The sequence below is a fragment of the Hippocampus zosterae genome, chromosome 7 (genome assembly GCF_025434085.1).
Source record: "Hippocampus zosterae strain Florida chromosome 7, ASM2543408v3, whole genome shotgun sequence".
In the NCBI taxonomy this organism is placed as follows: Eukaryota; Metazoa; Chordata; class Actinopteri; order Syngnathiformes; family Syngnathidae; genus Hippocampus; species Hippocampus zosterae.
The window spans coordinates 13,578,214-13,596,725 of NC_067457.1; the positions used below are offsets into that span (position 1 = coordinate 13,578,214).

At 47.2% G+C, this 18,512-nt stretch overlaps 1 protein-coding gene across 1 annotated transcript in view; it reads left to right on the top strand.

Moving 5' to 3' along the window:
- top2b (DNA topoisomerase II beta) overlaps positions 1–16,739 on the top strand; it is a 67,952-nt gene extending 51,213 nt beyond the window's left edge. The window contains exons 31-36 of the mRNA XM_052070970.1: positions 5,291–5,498; positions 5,688–5,770; positions 9,567–9,659; positions 11,290–11,421; positions 16,047–16,135; positions 16,317–16,739. Of these exons, the coding sequence (XP_051926930.1) occupies positions 5,291–5,498; positions 5,688–5,770; positions 9,567–9,659; positions 11,290–11,421; positions 16,047–16,135; positions 16,317–16,460 (749 nt within the window). The 3' untranslated portion in view covers positions 16,461–16,739. The remainder of the gene's footprint in view (positions 1–5,290; positions 5,499–5,687; positions 5,771–9,566; positions 9,660–11,289; positions 11,422–16,046; positions 16,136–16,316) is intronic.
- The last annotated feature ends 1,773 nt before the right edge of the window (positions 16,740–18,512 follow it).

Below are 18,512 nucleotides of genomic sequence, written 5' to 3' on the forward strand. Positions count from 1 at the left end.
TGTAACATACAGCACAGATGAAATTTCACCTCTGGTGTAGATTGATAGATAGATGTGTGTTTATGCAGTGTCCTCGTCATTTGCCCCTCCAGCCATGAGGTGTTCTGATAGTTTTACATAAATGTGAACCCCACAGAAAAAGTGTTCACCAGTTGGCCGATTGCTCACTCTGCTGATGTTTGCCTTGGACATTTTTGAAGGATTGTTCAAAGCCAACAAAAGCAGACGTCCTTTGCTCAGTTCTTTTCAAAACCGCAGGCAAAAACCACTTCTGACAGAGAATATGAACTAAGGAGGGCAAAAAACGAGGACGCAGTTAGAAATTAAATGATCATTTTTACTCTTTATTCTGTTTTATTTGTTTGTTTGTTTTTTTACACTATGCACAACTCGCATTCATTGTGCAATAATCTCATTTGAAACATGTATTTGTTAAATGTATCCCAATATACTTGGGAAGACACTTATGTCTGAATTTTGGGAGGCTTAGAACGGATTAGGGCATTTACATGGAAAACGTGTCCCTACTGACAGCATTTTCCCATTACGAAATTTCTTCCGGAACCAATTAATTTCATCAGTAGAGGTACCACTGTATTTCACTTCCAACACATGTTCAGCGTGGCCAGAGCTATCTTTACATATCTAGTTTTTATTTATTTATTCATTTGTATGCCCTCTGTGGGACATAACAATTTTATGCTCGCATCAAAGTACCGTATTTTCCGCACTAAAAGGCGCACTGGAGCACCTTCAAAATAATGGCCTATATTTTAAAAAATGTTTTCATATATTGTACTCACTGCATTATAAGGCGCAATTTACAATGCATCCACTAGATGGAGCTACAGTTACGTCTTTGTCCGCCTCCGTGCCTTCTCTTCTTCTGTTCGACTTGAGAGGCGTTCATGACCGCCTCCAAAAAACTTAAATTAACGATTACTTCATTGAAACTACGAAAACTGAAAATACAGTAATCCTGAAAACAGAAAATCACAAAATAAATTATATAGCCCCGTAACTGCAACAGAACAATCATCCATCCATCCATCCATCCATCCATCTTCTACCGCTTATCCGGGGCCGGGTCGCGGGGGCAATAGCTTTAGCAGGGAAGCCCAGACTACCCTCTCCCTAGCTACTTCTTCCAGCTCTCCCCGGGGTATCCCGAGGCGTTCCCAGGCCAGCTGGGTGACATAGTCTCTCCAGCGTGTCCTGGGTCTTCCTCGGGGTCTCCTCCCGGTGGGACATGCCCGGAACACCTCACCAGAGAGGCGTTCAGGAGGCATCCGAATCAGATGCCCAAGCCACCTCATCTGGCTCCTCTCGATGTGGACTAGAAGCGGCTCGACTCGGAGCCCCTCCCGGATGACCGAGCTTCTCACCTTATCTCTAAGGGAGAGCCCGGGCACCCTGCGGAGATAACTCATTTCGGCCGCTTGTATCCGGAATCTCGTTCTTTCGATCACGACCCATAGCTCGTGACCATAGATGAGGGTTGGAACGTAGATCGACCAGTAAATTGAGAGCTTCGCCCTTTGGCTCAGCTCCTTCTTCACCACGACAGACCGATATAACGTCCGCATCACAGCAGATGCTGCACCAATCCGCCTGTCGATCTCTCGCTCCCTCCTGCCCTCACTCGTGAACAAGACCCCAAGATACTTAAACTCCTCCACTTGGGGCAAGATCTCCCCCCGACCCGGAGGGGGCACTCCACCCTTTTCCGACTGAGGACCATGGTTTCAGATTTGGAGGTGCTGATTTTCATCCCTGCGCCTAGAAATTCTGTCCATAAAGGTTATGAACAGAATCGGCGACAAAGGGCAGCCTTGGCGGAGTCCTACCCTCACTGGAAACGATTCCGACTTACTGCCCGCAATGCGAACCAAACTCTGACATCGGTGGTATAGTGACCGAACAGCCCGTATCAGGGGGTTCGGTACTCCACACCCACGAAGCACCCCCCCCCCCCCCACAGAACTCCCCAAGGGACACGGTCAAACGCCTTCTCCAAGTCCACAGTAGACTGGTTGGGCGAATTCCCACATACCCTCGAGAACCCTGCTAAGGGTGTAGAGCTGGTCCACTGTTCCACGGCCGGGACGAAAACCACACTGCTCCTCCTCAATCTGAGGCTCGACTTCCTGACGGACCCTCCTCTCCAGCATCCCTGAATAGACCTTACCAAGGAGGCTGAGTAGTGTGATCCCTCTGTAGTTGGAACACACCCTCCGGTCCCCCTTTTAAAAAAGAGGGACTACCACCCAGGTCTGCCAATCCAGAGGCACTCTGCCCATTGACCACGCGATGTTGCAGAGGCGTGTCAACCAGGACAGCCCCACAACATCCAGAACCTTGAGGAACTCCGGGCGGATCTCATCCACCCCTGGGGCCTTGCCACGAGGAGCTTTTTAACCACATCGGTGACTTCAACCACAGAAATAGGAGAGCCCACCTCGGAGTCCCCAGGCTCTGCTTCCTCCAAGGAAGGCGTGTTGGTGGAGTTGAGGAGGTCTTCGAAGTACTCTGCCCACCGGTTCACAATGTCCCGAGTCGAAGTCAGCAGCGCCCCATCCCCACTGTACACAGTGTTAGTGGTGCACTGCTTCCCCCTCCTGAGACGTCGGATGGTGGACCAGAATTTCCTCGAAGCCGTCCGGAAGTCGGCTTCCATGGCCTCACCGATCTCTTCCCATGCTCTGGTTTTTGCCTCGGCGACCACCAAAGCTGCGTTCCGCTTGGCCAGTCGATACCCGTCAGCTGCCTCTGGGGTCCCCCAGGCGATAAAGGCTCGATAGGACTCCTTCTTCAGCTTGACGGCATCCCTTACTGCTGGTGTCCACCAGCGAGTACGAGGGATGCCGCCACGACAGGCACCAACCACCTTACGGCCACAACTCGGATTGGCCGCCTCAACAATAGAGGCACGGAACATGGTCCACTCGGACTCAATGTCCCCCGTCTCCCCCGGAACATGGGAAAAGCTCTGTCGTAGGTGGGAGTTGAAACTCCTTCTGACAGGGGATTCCGCCAGACGCTCCCAACAAACCCTCACAATACGTTTGGGTCTGCCAGGACGGACCGGCATCTTCCCCCACCATCGGAGCCTACTCACCACCAGGTGGTGATCAGTTGACAGCTCCGCCCCTCTCTTCACCCGAGTGTCCAGAAAATGCATCCGCAAATCCGATGACACGACCACAAGGTCGATCATCGAACTACGGCCTAGGGTGTCCTGGTTCCAAGCGCACATGTGGACACCCTTATGTTTGAACAAGGTGTTCGTTATGGACAGTCCGTGACGAGCACAGAAGTCCAATAACAAAACACCACTCGAGTTCTGATCGGGGGGGCCGTTCCTCTCAATCACGCCCCTCCAGGTCTCACTGTCATTGCCCACGTGAGCATTGAAGTCCCCCAGTAGAACAAGGGAGTCCCCAACAGGAGTACTCTCCAGCACACTCTCCAAAAAGGGTGGGTATGCTGAGCTGCTGTTTGGTGCATATGCACAAACAACAGTCAGGACCCGTCCACCCACCCGAAGGCGGAGGGAGGCAACCCTCTCGTCTACCGGTGTGAACCCCAATGTACAGGCGCTGAGCCGGGGGGCAATGAGTATGCCCACACCTGCTCTGCGCCTCTCACCGTGAGCAACTCCAGTGTGGAAGAGAGTCCAACCCCTCTCGAGAGAACTGGTACCAGAACCCATGCTGTGTGTGGAGGCAAGTCCGACTATATCCAGTCGGAAATTCTCTGCCTCACACACCAGCTCGGGCTCCTTCCGTGCCAGAGAGGTGACATGCCATGTACCAAGAGCTAGCTTCTGCAGCCAAGGATCGGACCGCCAGGGTCCCCGCCTTTGGCTGCCGCCCAGCTCACATTGGCCCCTCTCATGGGTGGTGAGCCCATGGGAAGGGGGACCCACGTTGCCTCTTCGGGCTGAGCCCAGCCGGGCCCCATGGGTGTAGGCCCGGCCACCAGGCGCTCGCCAACGAGCCCCACCTCCAGGCCTGGCTCCAGAGGGGGGCCCCGGTGACCCGCGTCCGGGCAAGGGAAACTGGGTACCATCGATTTTATTTTTCATAAGGGGCTTTGTGAGCCGTGCTTTGTCTGGTCCCTCACCTAGGACCTGTTTGCTATGGGTGACCCTGCCAGGGGCATAAAGCCCCTGACAACTTAGCTCCTAGGATCATTGGGACACACAAACCCCTCCACCACGGTAAGGTGACGGCTCACGGAGAGGCATAACAATCAGATGTCAGTAAATTTGATGTTAGTTTTACTGTTTGCTGCCTACTACCATCTTGGTTACTGATTATTGCCTTATTGTTGCATATATGCTAGTTGCTCCATGTACAGCACTTTGTATGCAGCAATAGCTGTTTGAAAGTGCTCTATAAATACAGTTGAGTTGAGTTAAATTGGAGGAGACTGGACTGTCTCAGAAGTGTTTATTTATTCCTTTGTTGTGTACTGTATTCACAAACGAGGAAATCACAAAAAAAAATCTGTAGTGGGGCTATAGAATTTATTTTGTAATTTACTCGCTTGATTTTCTCTTTTGATGCATTATTTTCCATTTTCATAATTTCATTTAAGGAATAGTTAATTTAAGTTTTTTCCGAGGCGGTCAAGCACGCCTCTCGAGTTGAACGGAAGAAGAGAAGGCAAAGATGTACCTGTTTTTGTTGACACTGTGAAAACCATTAATAAAGTGTGTATTTAAAAAAAACAACACCATAGCTCTCCTTTTTTCGGAGCTTCAACAAAAACGTATTTAATAAAGCAGTGACAGTTCACTGAATCAACAGCAAGTTATAACATTGTAAGCATGTCTCCAGCAAGGAGCCATCTTGGGATCGACGTATTCCCGTAATGACCATACACGAGGCGCACCGGATTTTGAGGCGCTCTGTGAGCTTTTAAGAAAATGGAAGACTTTTTGGTGCGCCTTAAAGTGCGGAAAATACGGTAATATGCTGCACATATGTAAAAAATAAAAAAGCAGTTTAGCATACAGGACTGTGACATAATACGGAACGTGCATTGTTTTTTTTTTTTAATACTGTAGGTCTTCAATTTATGTAATCATAATCCCATTTTTGAATCCCTTAAGCATTTTTATCCACATTGATTCCTCTGGACCTTTCTTTGACTTTGGTGATTTCATATCAAAAAGCAGTCGGATGCAAAACCCAATTAAAACAAGGCTCATCAATGTACAATACTTTTAAAAACCACAGCAATCATATTTGCGTTTGAGCCATTCTCTGCTTCATTCTTTCAGCATCCAAGCCAAAATACACATTCGATTTCTCGGAAGAGGAAGATGAGGGCGAGAATGCAAGTGATAACGACATTGTTTCCACTGAAGTGGACACGGAGGTGAAAGATCAGGTGAATGAATCTGAAATGAAGGAGCACGACAGTGACCGTGATGAAGATGACTTTGATGATGACAAAGACTCGGACTCTGCCAGCAACCAGAAGACCATGTAAGAATTTTTTTTTACATGTACTCACATACATTTTAAGTATTGAGTGTGCTTGGAAGACACCGATCATCTGTAGCTCCTTGTTACCTGTTTTCCCTTCTTCCCCATCACCTTCCGTGTCTGCAATTCAAAACCACACAAATCACAGTTAACAATCGTTTTAAGTACCTTTTAATCCTTCTTTCCTAGATCTCGGCCTGTGGCTAAAAAGAAAGAGACAGCCACAATTTTCTCCTCTAAATCGGTCTTCTCAGACAAGAGCAACGACAGTGGTGAGTGATAATTTTGCTGTTCTTATCATACACATACATGGCATATTACATCACTCACGCAGTCTCAAAAAATGTGTTTTCACGTGTTTTTGAATCCAAACATTCTGTGCCCAAAATGTGTTTTCACATCTTTTATGGGGACGCATTGAGGAGTGTATGATGCGGCTATACTGGGAATTCAAAGCTTGGGAAGAGAGTTAAAATGACGCACGCCTGCCAACAAATGGTAGCAGTGCATCATTTTAAACTGGAGCTTGGCCCCATTTGTGATTGCAACTGGCGGGATTATGAGGACATACTCTCATCATAGCACTAACTCACAAACTGTTAAGTCAGTTGAACCATACACAAAGATGTAAAATGTCATAATTATGACAAAATGCAACTTGGATCTTGGATGTATGGCATGAGGCGTGTTCACATGGCACACATTTGCATCGGTGCTGCACCGACGTATTTTGTTGCGATATATCTTACAGCGGTGTAAATTTTGTGGAGCGTTCACACATGCAAAGCTGCTTCCGAAAGAGAAGTGTGTTAACAACCCCAGCTAGCAACCCCACTTGCGTTCACACGGCAGTTTCTGCGGCCGTGCAATACGAGAGTAAGAATACGAAAATAAAACATGCGTATGCTTGAAGTGTACCTGTACTTCCTTTTCCCCGCCTTGTTTGTGACATATCGAAAAAACATGGTTTATACTTCTCCAGACAAAGCAACACTGTGGTCTATCAGACACCGTAAAAGGATGAGAGAGAGAAAGTGTTGCAGCTCCGAAACAAAGAGAGCTGTCGTGTCGGTTCTTTTAAAAACGCACACTTTATTAATTTGTTGAACTCAAGCAACTACAAACACGTCCTTCACCTTCTCCGTGCCTTCTGCTCGAGAGGTGTTCAATGACCGTCCCTGAAAACGTAAATCAACAATGACTTCAGTGACAGTCAGAAAAGCAAACATAACGCACCAAACAGAAAATCAAGAGAGCAAATCGCAAAATAAATTCTATGGTGAATTCTATGGGGGTGGGGGGTGAACACACAACAAAGGAACAAACTACACAAACAACTCCGAGACAGTCCAGGCATCTACAAAAGGAAAGATGACGGACGTACAACAGAGCATGAAAGCGACGCATTCTACCTGTAAGTGATCAATTCTTCTCACGCGTAGCGATTCTACTCCTGTAGTGATCACATGTCCCATATATATTTTTTTTAAATATCGTTTTATATCGTGCTGCCCCGCAAACTACCATTTGCTCCGCAGTAAATTTTTAAACCACCTCCTTGAGCAGGGTTAAATTTGTTCAGATTGAAGATGTTTTTAGGGGCTACACCCATATAACTTTGTACGTGTGAACGCTCTATGGGGGGCAGGCCCGGTGCTACACCGGGGTAAAAGTTGCCGAGTGAACTTTGACATGGATGACGATCACCATGTAAGAGGCCGGTGAACAATATGAGCCCATGGCGGACGTGCTATTTTGGTGAGATACGTCTTTCCCAGTGCTTGTTTATGACTAACCAGAGATGGATATTCCATCCCTGGGTTGGAACTGTCCATTTTGAAGGACGTTTGGAGTTTTGTTTATTTTTTATTTTTTTTAAAGATCAGAGTACCGTATTTTCACGACTATAAGGCGCCATTAAAAGTCTTAAATTTTCTCCAAAATGGACAGGACGCCTTATGGTGCGGAGCGTCCTTTATATGCGCTGAGTTCCAAAATCTGACTGACAGCCGACACGCTGTTTATATAGAGAAAAGGCGGAAGTGACTGTGGCCAGGCATGCGGGAAAGAAGTCGGCCAATCAGGGAAGGGTGGGCGTGTATATATACATATATGGAGAGGGAGAGAGAGAGAGAGAGAGGGAGAGAGAGGACAGACAAGCTAGTCCGCCACTGGTGAAGGGTGGGCGTGTAAGTGGACGCCTCAAGCCAGTACCAACACTTGTTTAGCGTGCGGCAATGTGCATTGTTGCAAAACAACTCCGGTTTTGGTTTCTAAGAACCCCTGAAAATAAATTCGACAAAAAGACACGCCTACGAAGCTCAGTTCAAACTTAAAGCCACCAGTTATGCTTTTGGCATGCGTGCCCATCTCACAGCAGCGGTGAAAAAACAAGTCAAGCAAATGAGCTTGCCGTTATTCCCGGAGGCTTGACTAAAGAACTCCAACCGCTGGACATTGGCATCAACCGGGCGTTCAAAGTAAAGTTGCAAACGGCATGGGAACAATGGATGATCGGTGGCAAACACAACTTTACAAAGAGTGAGAGGCAGCGCTTGGCGAGTTACGCCACAATACGCAACAACGAGAGGGAACGCGGCGTTTTTGATGGATTACGGTACTTGCACAATTGTTCAATTCTTTCTACACACACGCGCGCTGCCACTATGTTTCGCTCTGTTCTTTACTTTCAAATGTGGGAAAGCTTCACACGAGTGAAATGTTGACTTTGCTGTTGCTACTCCTTCTTTCCGCTCGGCAATGCGTAGCAAGTCACACTAGCATGTGATGCATTCAATGACAACTGAGATGTGCAGTCCTCTGCTTCTGATACAGAGAATGAGGACTTTGATGGATTTCTGGGTGATGATTGATCGAAAAATGTGAGAACATTGTACGACGGCTAAATAAAATACACCCGAACTCTGTTCTGCTTTCGTTGCCTTTTTAAAAACGTGTTTTTATCTTATCTGTATGTCTTGGCATGCTACCGTATGCTTCAAGCTAACGTGTTAGAGTGCGCATGCATGCCGTATGTTTAAGCTGGCATATGTTTTACCACTGTAAAACTGCGGCCATTAGTACGATGCGTCCTGTGTATGTGTAAAATACAGAAATGTCACCCATTAATGAGACTGCGGCCATTAGTACGATGCGTCGAATAGTCGTGAAAATACGGTACACAGGTGAATGGGCTAACTGGCAACAGATTTCAAATTGTTTTGGGAAATTGTAGACGTTGTATCCTTCATGCCAAACAGGAAAAGAACCATCCGGACTGTTCTGGACACAAAGTTCAAAAGCCAACATCTGTCATGGTATGGAGCTGTGTCCGTGCCAATTACATGGGTAATTGGTCACACATCTGTAAGGGCACCATTACCCCTTACAAGCACCCTGTAACCCTGGCCAACACAAGTCTCTTCGCCTCTCTCAAGGGCAATGCTGATGAATGTTAATTCCTGTATACGTTTTTATAATTACAGATGTAAGTAAATACGTGTACTGCAGTAGTATTTGTCTCAAATATATGGAGTGTAAAAGCTGTTTACGTATTTTTAACACGCTGTTAGCCACGTCGTGGGCGTGGGGGGCAACCCTCCGCGGTTTTCCCGATCCCCATTAACCGCGTTAAGTGAGGGATCACTGGATTTATTTTTGTCTTATTTGAGTAATTGGAGAAGGCAAGGCCTGAGAATTAAATATTACAAAGAGTAGTATTTTGTTCTACCTTTGGAGAATGAACACAAATGAGCAAAGGGGTACTCACAGTATCACAAAAACGTTTTGAGGGTAAACAAAAGGTAGTGACCCACTACACTGCAGCACAAGGCTGAGTGGCCAGCAGTCTGAGAAGTGAAACGCTGCTCTCATCTTGTAAACTATGCTGCATTCTGCAGGAGGCTCAAGAGGCTTGAGGATTCAGCTCATTTCTCTGTTGTATCGAGAAGTGAGAATTTTTTTTCCATTTTATTTTAGGATTTTACCAATATCTATTGTCCACTACTTACCTTAAGGTGACGGTAGACATGACAGTGGGTTCACGTTGGTGTGTTTCTATGCTTTTAGAGGGGTCGAAAGCAGACAGTGATGACGACAATGGAGATCTTTCCACCTTTTCAAGCAGCTCTGCGTTTGACAGCCAATCACTAGCCCAAAAAGGTAAGATGTTTCTTTGTGTGTACATGCGGTCATTAACCCTTTCATGTACAAATAATAATAACCTCCATCGGGATTTTTTAGTTTTTAGGCATGAAAAAAAGACTAACAGCAGTGGATGGCAACACACACAAGGGTCCATTGTAGTGATTGATGTACAACCGTGACATGAAGATGAATTAATATAAGCGAAAACAATATGTGAATAGCTGTCCACTCTAGTAACCACTGTCTGTCCCTGAGAGAGTTAAATTAGTTTTATGTTCCGTTAAAATTGGCATTAAAAACCATGACATTACATTTGCTGATACCTGCAGAAACCTTGATTTGTGTTTCTGTGTTGCCTTGTTCTTCAAGTGATAGAAACCGATTTGGTTCATTTTTCTTTAGGATTAAAATACCACCCGGGTTTTCCACTAATGATAAGGCGTAAAAGATGATATTTCTTGTACTTTGATTAAAGGTTTCTCCCCCTGGGCCTCAGTTAAAACTTTTGTCCTGGTTAAACTGGAGAAAGCTTTCTGACATTAAGGTTTTGATGTCTAAAACGAAGTTAAAGTGTGGCCATTGGACTGATGCCATCAGGACAACAGAGTGCATCAGCGGAACTTCGTGCTAGCTGATGACACTGGCAAGAGGGAGCAAAAGAATTTGAACAATAACGGGCCTTAAATTGAACCCTGAGGTACACCACACATTACATCATAGACTTTCGAGAAAGATGGATCCAAACCTACCATAAAAGATGCCGTAGGACAGAAGTGGCCAACTCGCCAGCCAAAGAGCCGCATGCAGCTCTTTGGCTGGTTCAATGTGGCTCCTGGGCTTTCACACGACAATTATCGAAAACAGTAGTAGCCAAAGCGGCATTAAGATCCAGCAAATTCAACACCATCAGTTTCTGGTTATCAAGATGACAAACCCTTTCATGTACCCTGTAACCTGATAACATGATAAACTGTCTGCTGTAGTGATCTCTGTCCCTGAAAGGGTTAAAATAATTTAAACAACGGTGGTTGTGGTTATAATCTAAAACCAAACAGATATTTCTCAAAACTATATGATTTTGCAAAAATGTAAATGAATTGAGTAAAAAGTAATTTTGTTTTCATTTTGCTTTCAATTGGCATGTTTTTGTTCACGGTCATTCGTCGTTAAGATTGTTCAAATCGCTATTGCTCTTCTTCAAAAGGGGCCTTACCACAACTGCTTTGAGAGCAACAGGGAAGGTGCCCGCCTGAAGAGAGCAATTTATATTTAAAAGCCATTGAAAAAAAGTTCCGAAAATATTTTTTTAAATAGATGTTAGGATAGGGTGGAGAGGAAATGGCAGGTCTCATTGTGGGGGCAAAGATCTCAGCTTTAACCAGGACAAAAATCTCCTTCCTTATAGGTAAGGACAAACATTCTGATGTGTGAGGGCTTTTTTTTAGGTTTTTCCACAGCGATGTTACAAATGTTTCATTGGTTGCAGAATATTTGGCAATTTACTGTAATTTTAAGTTTTCTCTACACTTTCACTTGCCAATTTATTGTAGTATCTTTGGAACAATCACCAACCGAACCTAGCCTTCTAACACTGACAGCAAATTCACATTCCAGCAAGTTTTATGGGGCTTTTATTTATGTCTAGTGTCTAAGAAGCCATCCGCTGCAGTTCCAAAACCTCGGAAGACACCCACACCAAAAACAAAGAAACCCGATAAATCACTGTGGGACTCTGACTCCGACACAGGGTCCAAGAAAGTGGCTCTTAAAAGTTCAGGTAAACTCACTGATTGCTAATGCAGGTGGTCCTTGGTTTACGACTGAGTTCAGTTCCTATGACACCGCTGTCAGTTTCTGTCTGTAACCTATATGCAGTAGTTAAGTCACAGAGAAAATATTTTTAAGAAAAGTACTCAAGACAAAATGCTCACACACAACAAAAATGTGGAGCACTGGCAAGGTTGCAAACAAAATAATTGTAAGTAACTACAAACCTAGGACTCCCTGTACAGTGGTGCCTCAACTTATGAATGTTCCTTCACAAGAAATGTTCAAGTTACGAAACGCCTCAACAGGAAAATATTGCCTCTTGTTACGAAAGACATTTCTATATACGAAAGTTACAAATACAGTATGGGCTGCTACTCGCAGCTCAGAGTTTCCTGAACGCAACATACTTATAGCTGCTCTGCCATTGGCTACTACCGAGCATCATCCTGGCGTCCCATTGGCTGAGAGGGACCTCTACTGTATGTGTCTGTGTGTGTAGATACAGAGAGATGTGTGTATGGAAGCGTCCTCCTCTTTCGACCCTCAGGCCATGAGACGTTCCATTTTTGTAAATGTGAATCGCCCAGAAAAAGTGTTCACCAGTTGGGCGATCGCTCACAATGCTGATGTTTGCCATGGACATTTTCGAAGGATTGTTAAAAGCAAACGTCCTTGGATCAGTTCTTTACAAAACGCCAGGCAAAAACCACTTCTGAGAGAGAACATGAACTAAAGAGGGCAAAAAACAATGAGGATGCAATGAAAAGTTCATTCATCTTCCGTACCGCTTGATCCTCACTAGGGTCGCGGGGGGTGCTGGAGCCCATCCCAGCCGTCTCCGGGCAGTAAGCGGGGGACACCCTGAATCGGTTGCCAGCCAATCGCAGGGCACACAGAGACGAACAACCATCCACACTCACACTCACACCTAGGGACAATTCAATCAGGAGTGTTCAATCAGCCTGCCATGCATATTTTTGGAATGTGGGAGGAAACCGGAGCAATGACCATTTTTATTCTTTACTCTGTTCTTTGTTTTTTACATTATACACAACTCTCATTTATTTTGCAATAATCTAATTGTAATGTGTATTTGTTACATATTTTGATGCATTTGTATGCTTTAGAAAACATTGACCCCTCCGTGAGTCGTCACCTTACCGTGGTGGAGGGGTTTGTGTGTCCCAATGATCCTAGAAGCTAAGTTGTCTGGGGCTTTATGCCCCTGGCAGGGTCACCCATGGCAAACAGGTTCTAGGTGAGGGACCAGACAAAGCACGGCTCAAAAGACCCCAATGATGATAAAAATAAATGGATCTAGGTTTCCCTTGCCCGGACGCGGGTCACCGGGGCCCCCCTCTGGAGCCAGGCCTGGAGGTGGCTCGTTGGCAGGCGCCTGGTGGCCGGGCTTACACCCATGGGGCCCGGCCGGGCACAGCCCGAAGAGGCAACGTGGGTCCCCCTTCCCATGGGCTCACCACCCATGAGAGGGGCCAAAGGGGTCGGGTGCAATGTGAGCTGGGCGGCAGCCAAAGGCGGGGACCCTGGCGGTCCGATCCTCGGCTGCAGAAGCTAGCTCTTGGGACATGGAATGTCACCTCTCTGGCAGGGAAGGAGCCCGAGCTGGTGTGTGAGGCAGAGAATTTCCGACTGGATATAGTCGGACTTGCCTCCACACACAGCCTGGGTTCTGGTACCAGTTCTCTCGAGAGGGGTTGGACTCTCTTCCACTCTGGAGTTGCTCACGGTGAGAGGCGTAGAGCAGGTGTGGGCATACTCATTGCCCCCCGGCTCAGTGCCTGTACATTGGGGTTCACACCGGTAGACGAGAGGGTTGCCTCCCTCCGCCTTCGGGTGGGTGGACGGGTCCTGACTGTTGTTTGTGCATATGCACCAAACAGCAGCTCAGCATACCCACCCTTTTTGGAGTCCTTGGTGGGTGTGCTGGAGAGTACTCCTGTTGGGGACTCCATTGTTCTTCTGGGGGACTTCAATGCTCACGTGGGCAATGACAGTGATACCTGGAGGGGCGTGATTGGGAGGAACGGCCCCCCCGATCAAAACCCGAGTGGTGTTTTGTTATTGGACTTCTGTGCTCGTCACGGATTGTCCATAACGAACACCTTGTTCAAACATAAGGGTGTCCATATGTGCACTTGGCACCAGTTCGATGATCGACTTTGTAGTTGTATCATCGGATTTGCGGCCGCATGTTCTGGACACTCGGGTGAAGAGAGGGGCGGAGCTGTCAACTGATCACCACCTGGTGGTGAGTAGGCTCCGATGGTGGGGGAAGATGCCGGTCCGTCCTGGCAGACCCAAACGTATAGTGAGGGTTTGTTGGGAGCGTCTGGCGGAATCCCCTGTCAGAAGGAGTTTCAACTCCCACCTCCGACAGAGCTTTTCCCATGTTCCGGGGGAGACGGGGGACATTGAGTCCGAGTGGACCATGTTCCGTGCCTCTATTGTTGAGGCGGCCAATCTGAGTTGTGGCCGTAAGGTGGTTGGTGCCTGTCGTGGCGGCAATCCCCGTACTCGCTGGTGGACACCAGCAGTAAGGGATGCCGTCAAGCTGAAGAAGGAGTCCTATCGAGCCTTTATGGCCTATGGCACCCCAGAGGCAGCTGACGGGTATCGACTGGCCAAGCGGACCGCGGCTTCGGTGGTCGCCGAGGCAAAAAGCCGAGCGTGGGAAGAGTTCGGTGAGGCCATGGAAGCCGACTTCCGGACGGCTTCGAGGAAATGCTCGAAATGCTGCTGACTTCGACTCGGGACGTTGTGAACCGGTGGGCAGAGTACTTCGAAGACCTCCTCAACTCCACCAACACGCCTTCCTTGGAGGAAGCAGAGCCTGGGGACTCTGAGGTGGGCTCTCCTATCTCTGTGGTTGAAGTCACCGATGTGGTTAAAAAGCTCCTCGGTGGCAAGGCCCCAGGGGTGGATGAGATCCGCCCGGAGTTCCTCAAGGCTCTGGATGTTGTGGGGCTGTCCTGGTTGACACGCCTCTGCAACATCGCGTGGTCAACAGGGAGAGTGCCTCTGGATTGGCAGACCGGGGTGGTAGTCCCTCTTTTTAAAAAGGGGGACCGGAGGGTGTGTTCCAACTACAGAGGGATCACACTCCTCAGCCTCCCTGGTAAGGTCTATTCAGGGGTGCTGGAGAGGAGGGTCCGTCAGGAAATCGAGCCTCAGATTGAGGAGGAGCAGTGTGGTTTTCGTCCCGGCCGTGGAACAGTGGACCAGTGGACCAGCTCTACACCCTTAGCAGGGTCCTTGAGGGTATGTGGGAATTCGCCCAACCAGTCTACATGTGTTTTGTGGACTTGGAGAAGGCGTTTGACCGTGTCCCTCGGGGAGTTCTGTGGGGGGTGCTTCGTGGGTATGGGGTACCGAACCCCCTGATACGGGCTGTTCGGTCACTATACCACCGATGTCAGAGTTTGGTTCGCATTGCCGGCAGTAAGTCGGAATCGTTTCCAGTGGAGGTAGGACTCCGCCAAGGCTGCCCTTTGTCGCCGATTCTGTTTATAACCTTTATGGACAGAATTTCTAGGCGCAGCCGAAGCGTTGAGGGGGTCCGTTTTGGGGGCCTCAGTATTGCATCCCTGCTTTTTGCAGATGATGTGGTGCTGTTGGCTCCTTCAAACGGGGCTCTCCAACTCTCACTGGAGCGTTTCGCAGCCGAGTGTGAAGCGGTTGGGATGAAAATCAGCACCTCCAAATCTGAAACCATGGTCCTCAGTCGGAAAAGGGTGGAGTGCCCCCTCCGGGTCGGGGAGGAGATCTTACCCCAAGTGGAGGAGTTCAAGTATCTTGGGGTCTTGTTCACGAGTGGGGGTAGGAGGGAGCGGGAGATCGACAGGCGGATCGGTGCAGCGTCTGCTGTGATGCGGACGTTGTATCGGTCTGTCGTGGTGAAAAAGGAGCTGAGCCAAAAGGCGAATCTCTCAATTTACCGGTCGATCTACGTCCCAACCCTCACCTATGGTCACGAGCTATGGGTCGTGACCGAAAGAACGAGATCCCGGATACAAGCGGCTGAAATGAGTTTTCTCCGCAGGGTGTCCGGGCTCTCCCTTAGAGATAAGGTGAGAAGCTCAGTCATCCGGGAGGGGCTCAGAGTCGAGCCGCTTCTCCTCCACATCGAGAGGAGCCAGATGAGGTGGCTTGGGCATCTGATTCGGATGCCTCCTGAGCGCCTCCCCGGTGAGGTGTTCCGGTCATGTCCCACCGGGAGGAGACCCCGAGGAAGACCCAGGACACGCTGGAGAGACTATGTCACCCAGCTTGCCTGGGAACGACTCGGGATCCCCCGGGGAGAGCTGGAAGAAGTAGCTAGGGAGAGGGAAGTCTGGACTTCCCTGCTAAAGCTGTTGCCCCCGCGACCCGGCCCCGGATAAGCGGTAGATGATGGATGGATGGATGAGAAAACATTGATGTCTGAATTTTGGGGGGCCTGGAACATATTAGGGCATTTACATGGAAAACGCGTCTCTACATACAAACATTTCTAGTTAAGAAATTTCTTCCAGAACCAATTAATTTCGTGCGTAGAGGTCTCACTATACTTAACTCGCTGTTACTAAATTGCAAAAACAGCAGCATCATGGTTACTTACTTGATTTTGTGCAGGTAAAGGCCGAGGAAGAAAGAAAACGGCATCTGGCTCTGAGGATGACAATTATAATCCAGCGAAGAAAATGTCAAAACTGGTAGGCAGGGTGAGTATCTGATACCATATTTAGAATATTTACAATTCTGCAAAAATGTGAATGTGACTGACAGTTTTAATCACTCAGCGACAATACCCAACGTTTTAGAATCGTCATCTTGAAGTTTTCACAATATTAATTCATGCATCTTTAATGTCAGTGTTGTTCTTTTTTCTGTGATTGGGAACAGAAGTTTCACAATCCTCCATCCAATGACGAGAACGACAGCAACAGTCAGGGTGCCATGAACACGCCATTCCGGCCGGGCCGTGCCAAGAAGGACGTCAAATATTTTGCCGAGTCTGACAACGACCATGACGACATGTTTGACTAAATCCACTTTTGACAATGATCGCGCCCCTTGTATGGAATTCTTTTACTTCACACAGAATTTGTACATCTACTCTTTACATTTTATTTTGTTCATACGGTATTGTTTTTTTTTTTTTTTTGTTTTTTAACATGTAATGTTTACAAATGTCTTTGTTATGTTAATTGAAAGGGTCTGTATTTGTCTAAGGCAGCTTTTAGAAGTTTAGAAAAGCTTTTAATTGTTAAAGGATAATGTAACTTTTTGAACATGTTAAGAGTAAACAAGAAATGTGTCACCTTTGCTCGTTTCAGATTATTCACGACAACAATCAAGTTGTATATGGAGCACTATTTACCCATTCAAAACAGGTGTTTCACATCAATTGGGTCTCAAATACCGGTATATTAATTCTTCTGCAATGTTATTACCAAGCTTTTGTCTTTCCTGAAATAAAACATGAACATTATTAACATTTAATATCTGAACAACAAAACATACTGGCTAATAAAACACAAAAACATGTTTTAATGAATCTCCTATATATTTCAAAAGTGGGCGACGGACCGTTCTATCTAACATAACAGTAGCAATTCATAAACTAACAGCAAATCTTATTTTTTATGCTTACCAAGACAATGCAAAATCCTAAAAATAGATCAAACTATGTGCACTGCACGGTGCTATACTAGCTTATTCTAATGGTTTATGATTGCCAATATCTTTGGGATTTTCGACAATACCTGGGAAGTAAAGGTGGGTTCGAGTTTGGTGGTTTACCAGTTTCACGCAGACATACGTGTACATCTTTTCCGCGTTGATGCACGGCCTTCGCCGTGACAAACGCAGTGCTCAGCTGGTGATGCTAAAATGGGAACTGAAAAAGGCCTGGTCCTCTGCCTTTCCCAAACGCATTGATTTACTCTGTCGTGACACTTTCAGGACCCTGTCCACTCAGGCCTGGTACCAGTCTTCGGCTCTCCAGGAGCGCCATGGCTTTGCTGCCCAAAACGAAGACTTCGGTGAGGGATCCTCTCTCCAGCTTTTGAGGGAATTTCCCAAAGCTTGCCGATCGCCAATAGGCACAAAGTCCAATTGTTGCTCCCAGCAGGATTGGTTAAATGTTTTGTTGTTGATGAACAAAACATACAGTATATCCTGAGGGAGTTTTACTGTTTCCAATGACCTGGATTTCATAGGTCAAAGGATTCATAGGTCAAAGGATTTCTCCTCGTTCCCTCCTGGTACCAGAATTGAGTCTCCTGTGAAATTCAGGTTATCCAGGGTACGGACAGAGAGAGGGTGACCTCCGACAAGTACCTGGGTGTTCTCAACAATAAACTAAACTGGTCTACCCACACCGATGCTCTGATCAGGAAGGGACAGAGCTGCCTCTTCCTACTCAGAAAACGGAGATCTTTTCAGGTTCAGGGGTCACGAGTTAAGACCTTCTATGACACTGTGGTGGCTTCAACCACCCATTCTGGCATAGTCGGCTGGTCAGGCAGCATCTCAGCCCGGGACAGAGAGTGACTGGCAGTGATGAAAGTCCTCCGGATTTTCCCGGAATTACGGATTTACAAATTTTCATAAAAGTTCCTCCGGGAAATTGGGGAAAAATTACCTAAAATTAATCTAGATATTAGTTGACGGCACTGAACGAACACACGTTTGAGTTCGTTGTTTTGCTCGTAGCGACACCACTCAAGCGAAGCACGCCTCAGCACTCGTAGTCTGCTGCTCTCTGCTGTGCGTGCATCAGCGTGAACATGTTCGCACGCGCGCATCTTTTGGTTTCAACCAATCAGCGCCGACACAACCATTGTCCCAGATCGAAAGAAGTTTTGATCAACGACAACAGCTAAGCTAGCAGAAACGACACGACACGCAAGGTCGGACGGACATGTTTTTCTGCTAATCTGTGTCGTTCCCTTTTTGTCCAAATTTTGCTTTCATGAGCGTAGCCATGCTGACGCACTAACACTAGTAACACTCCTCCCTTTGCATTCTCATGGCCTTGCCATATCTGAGATTTTGAAATTTCGGCGAGAACGGAAGCCACAAAGGGTGCACGTG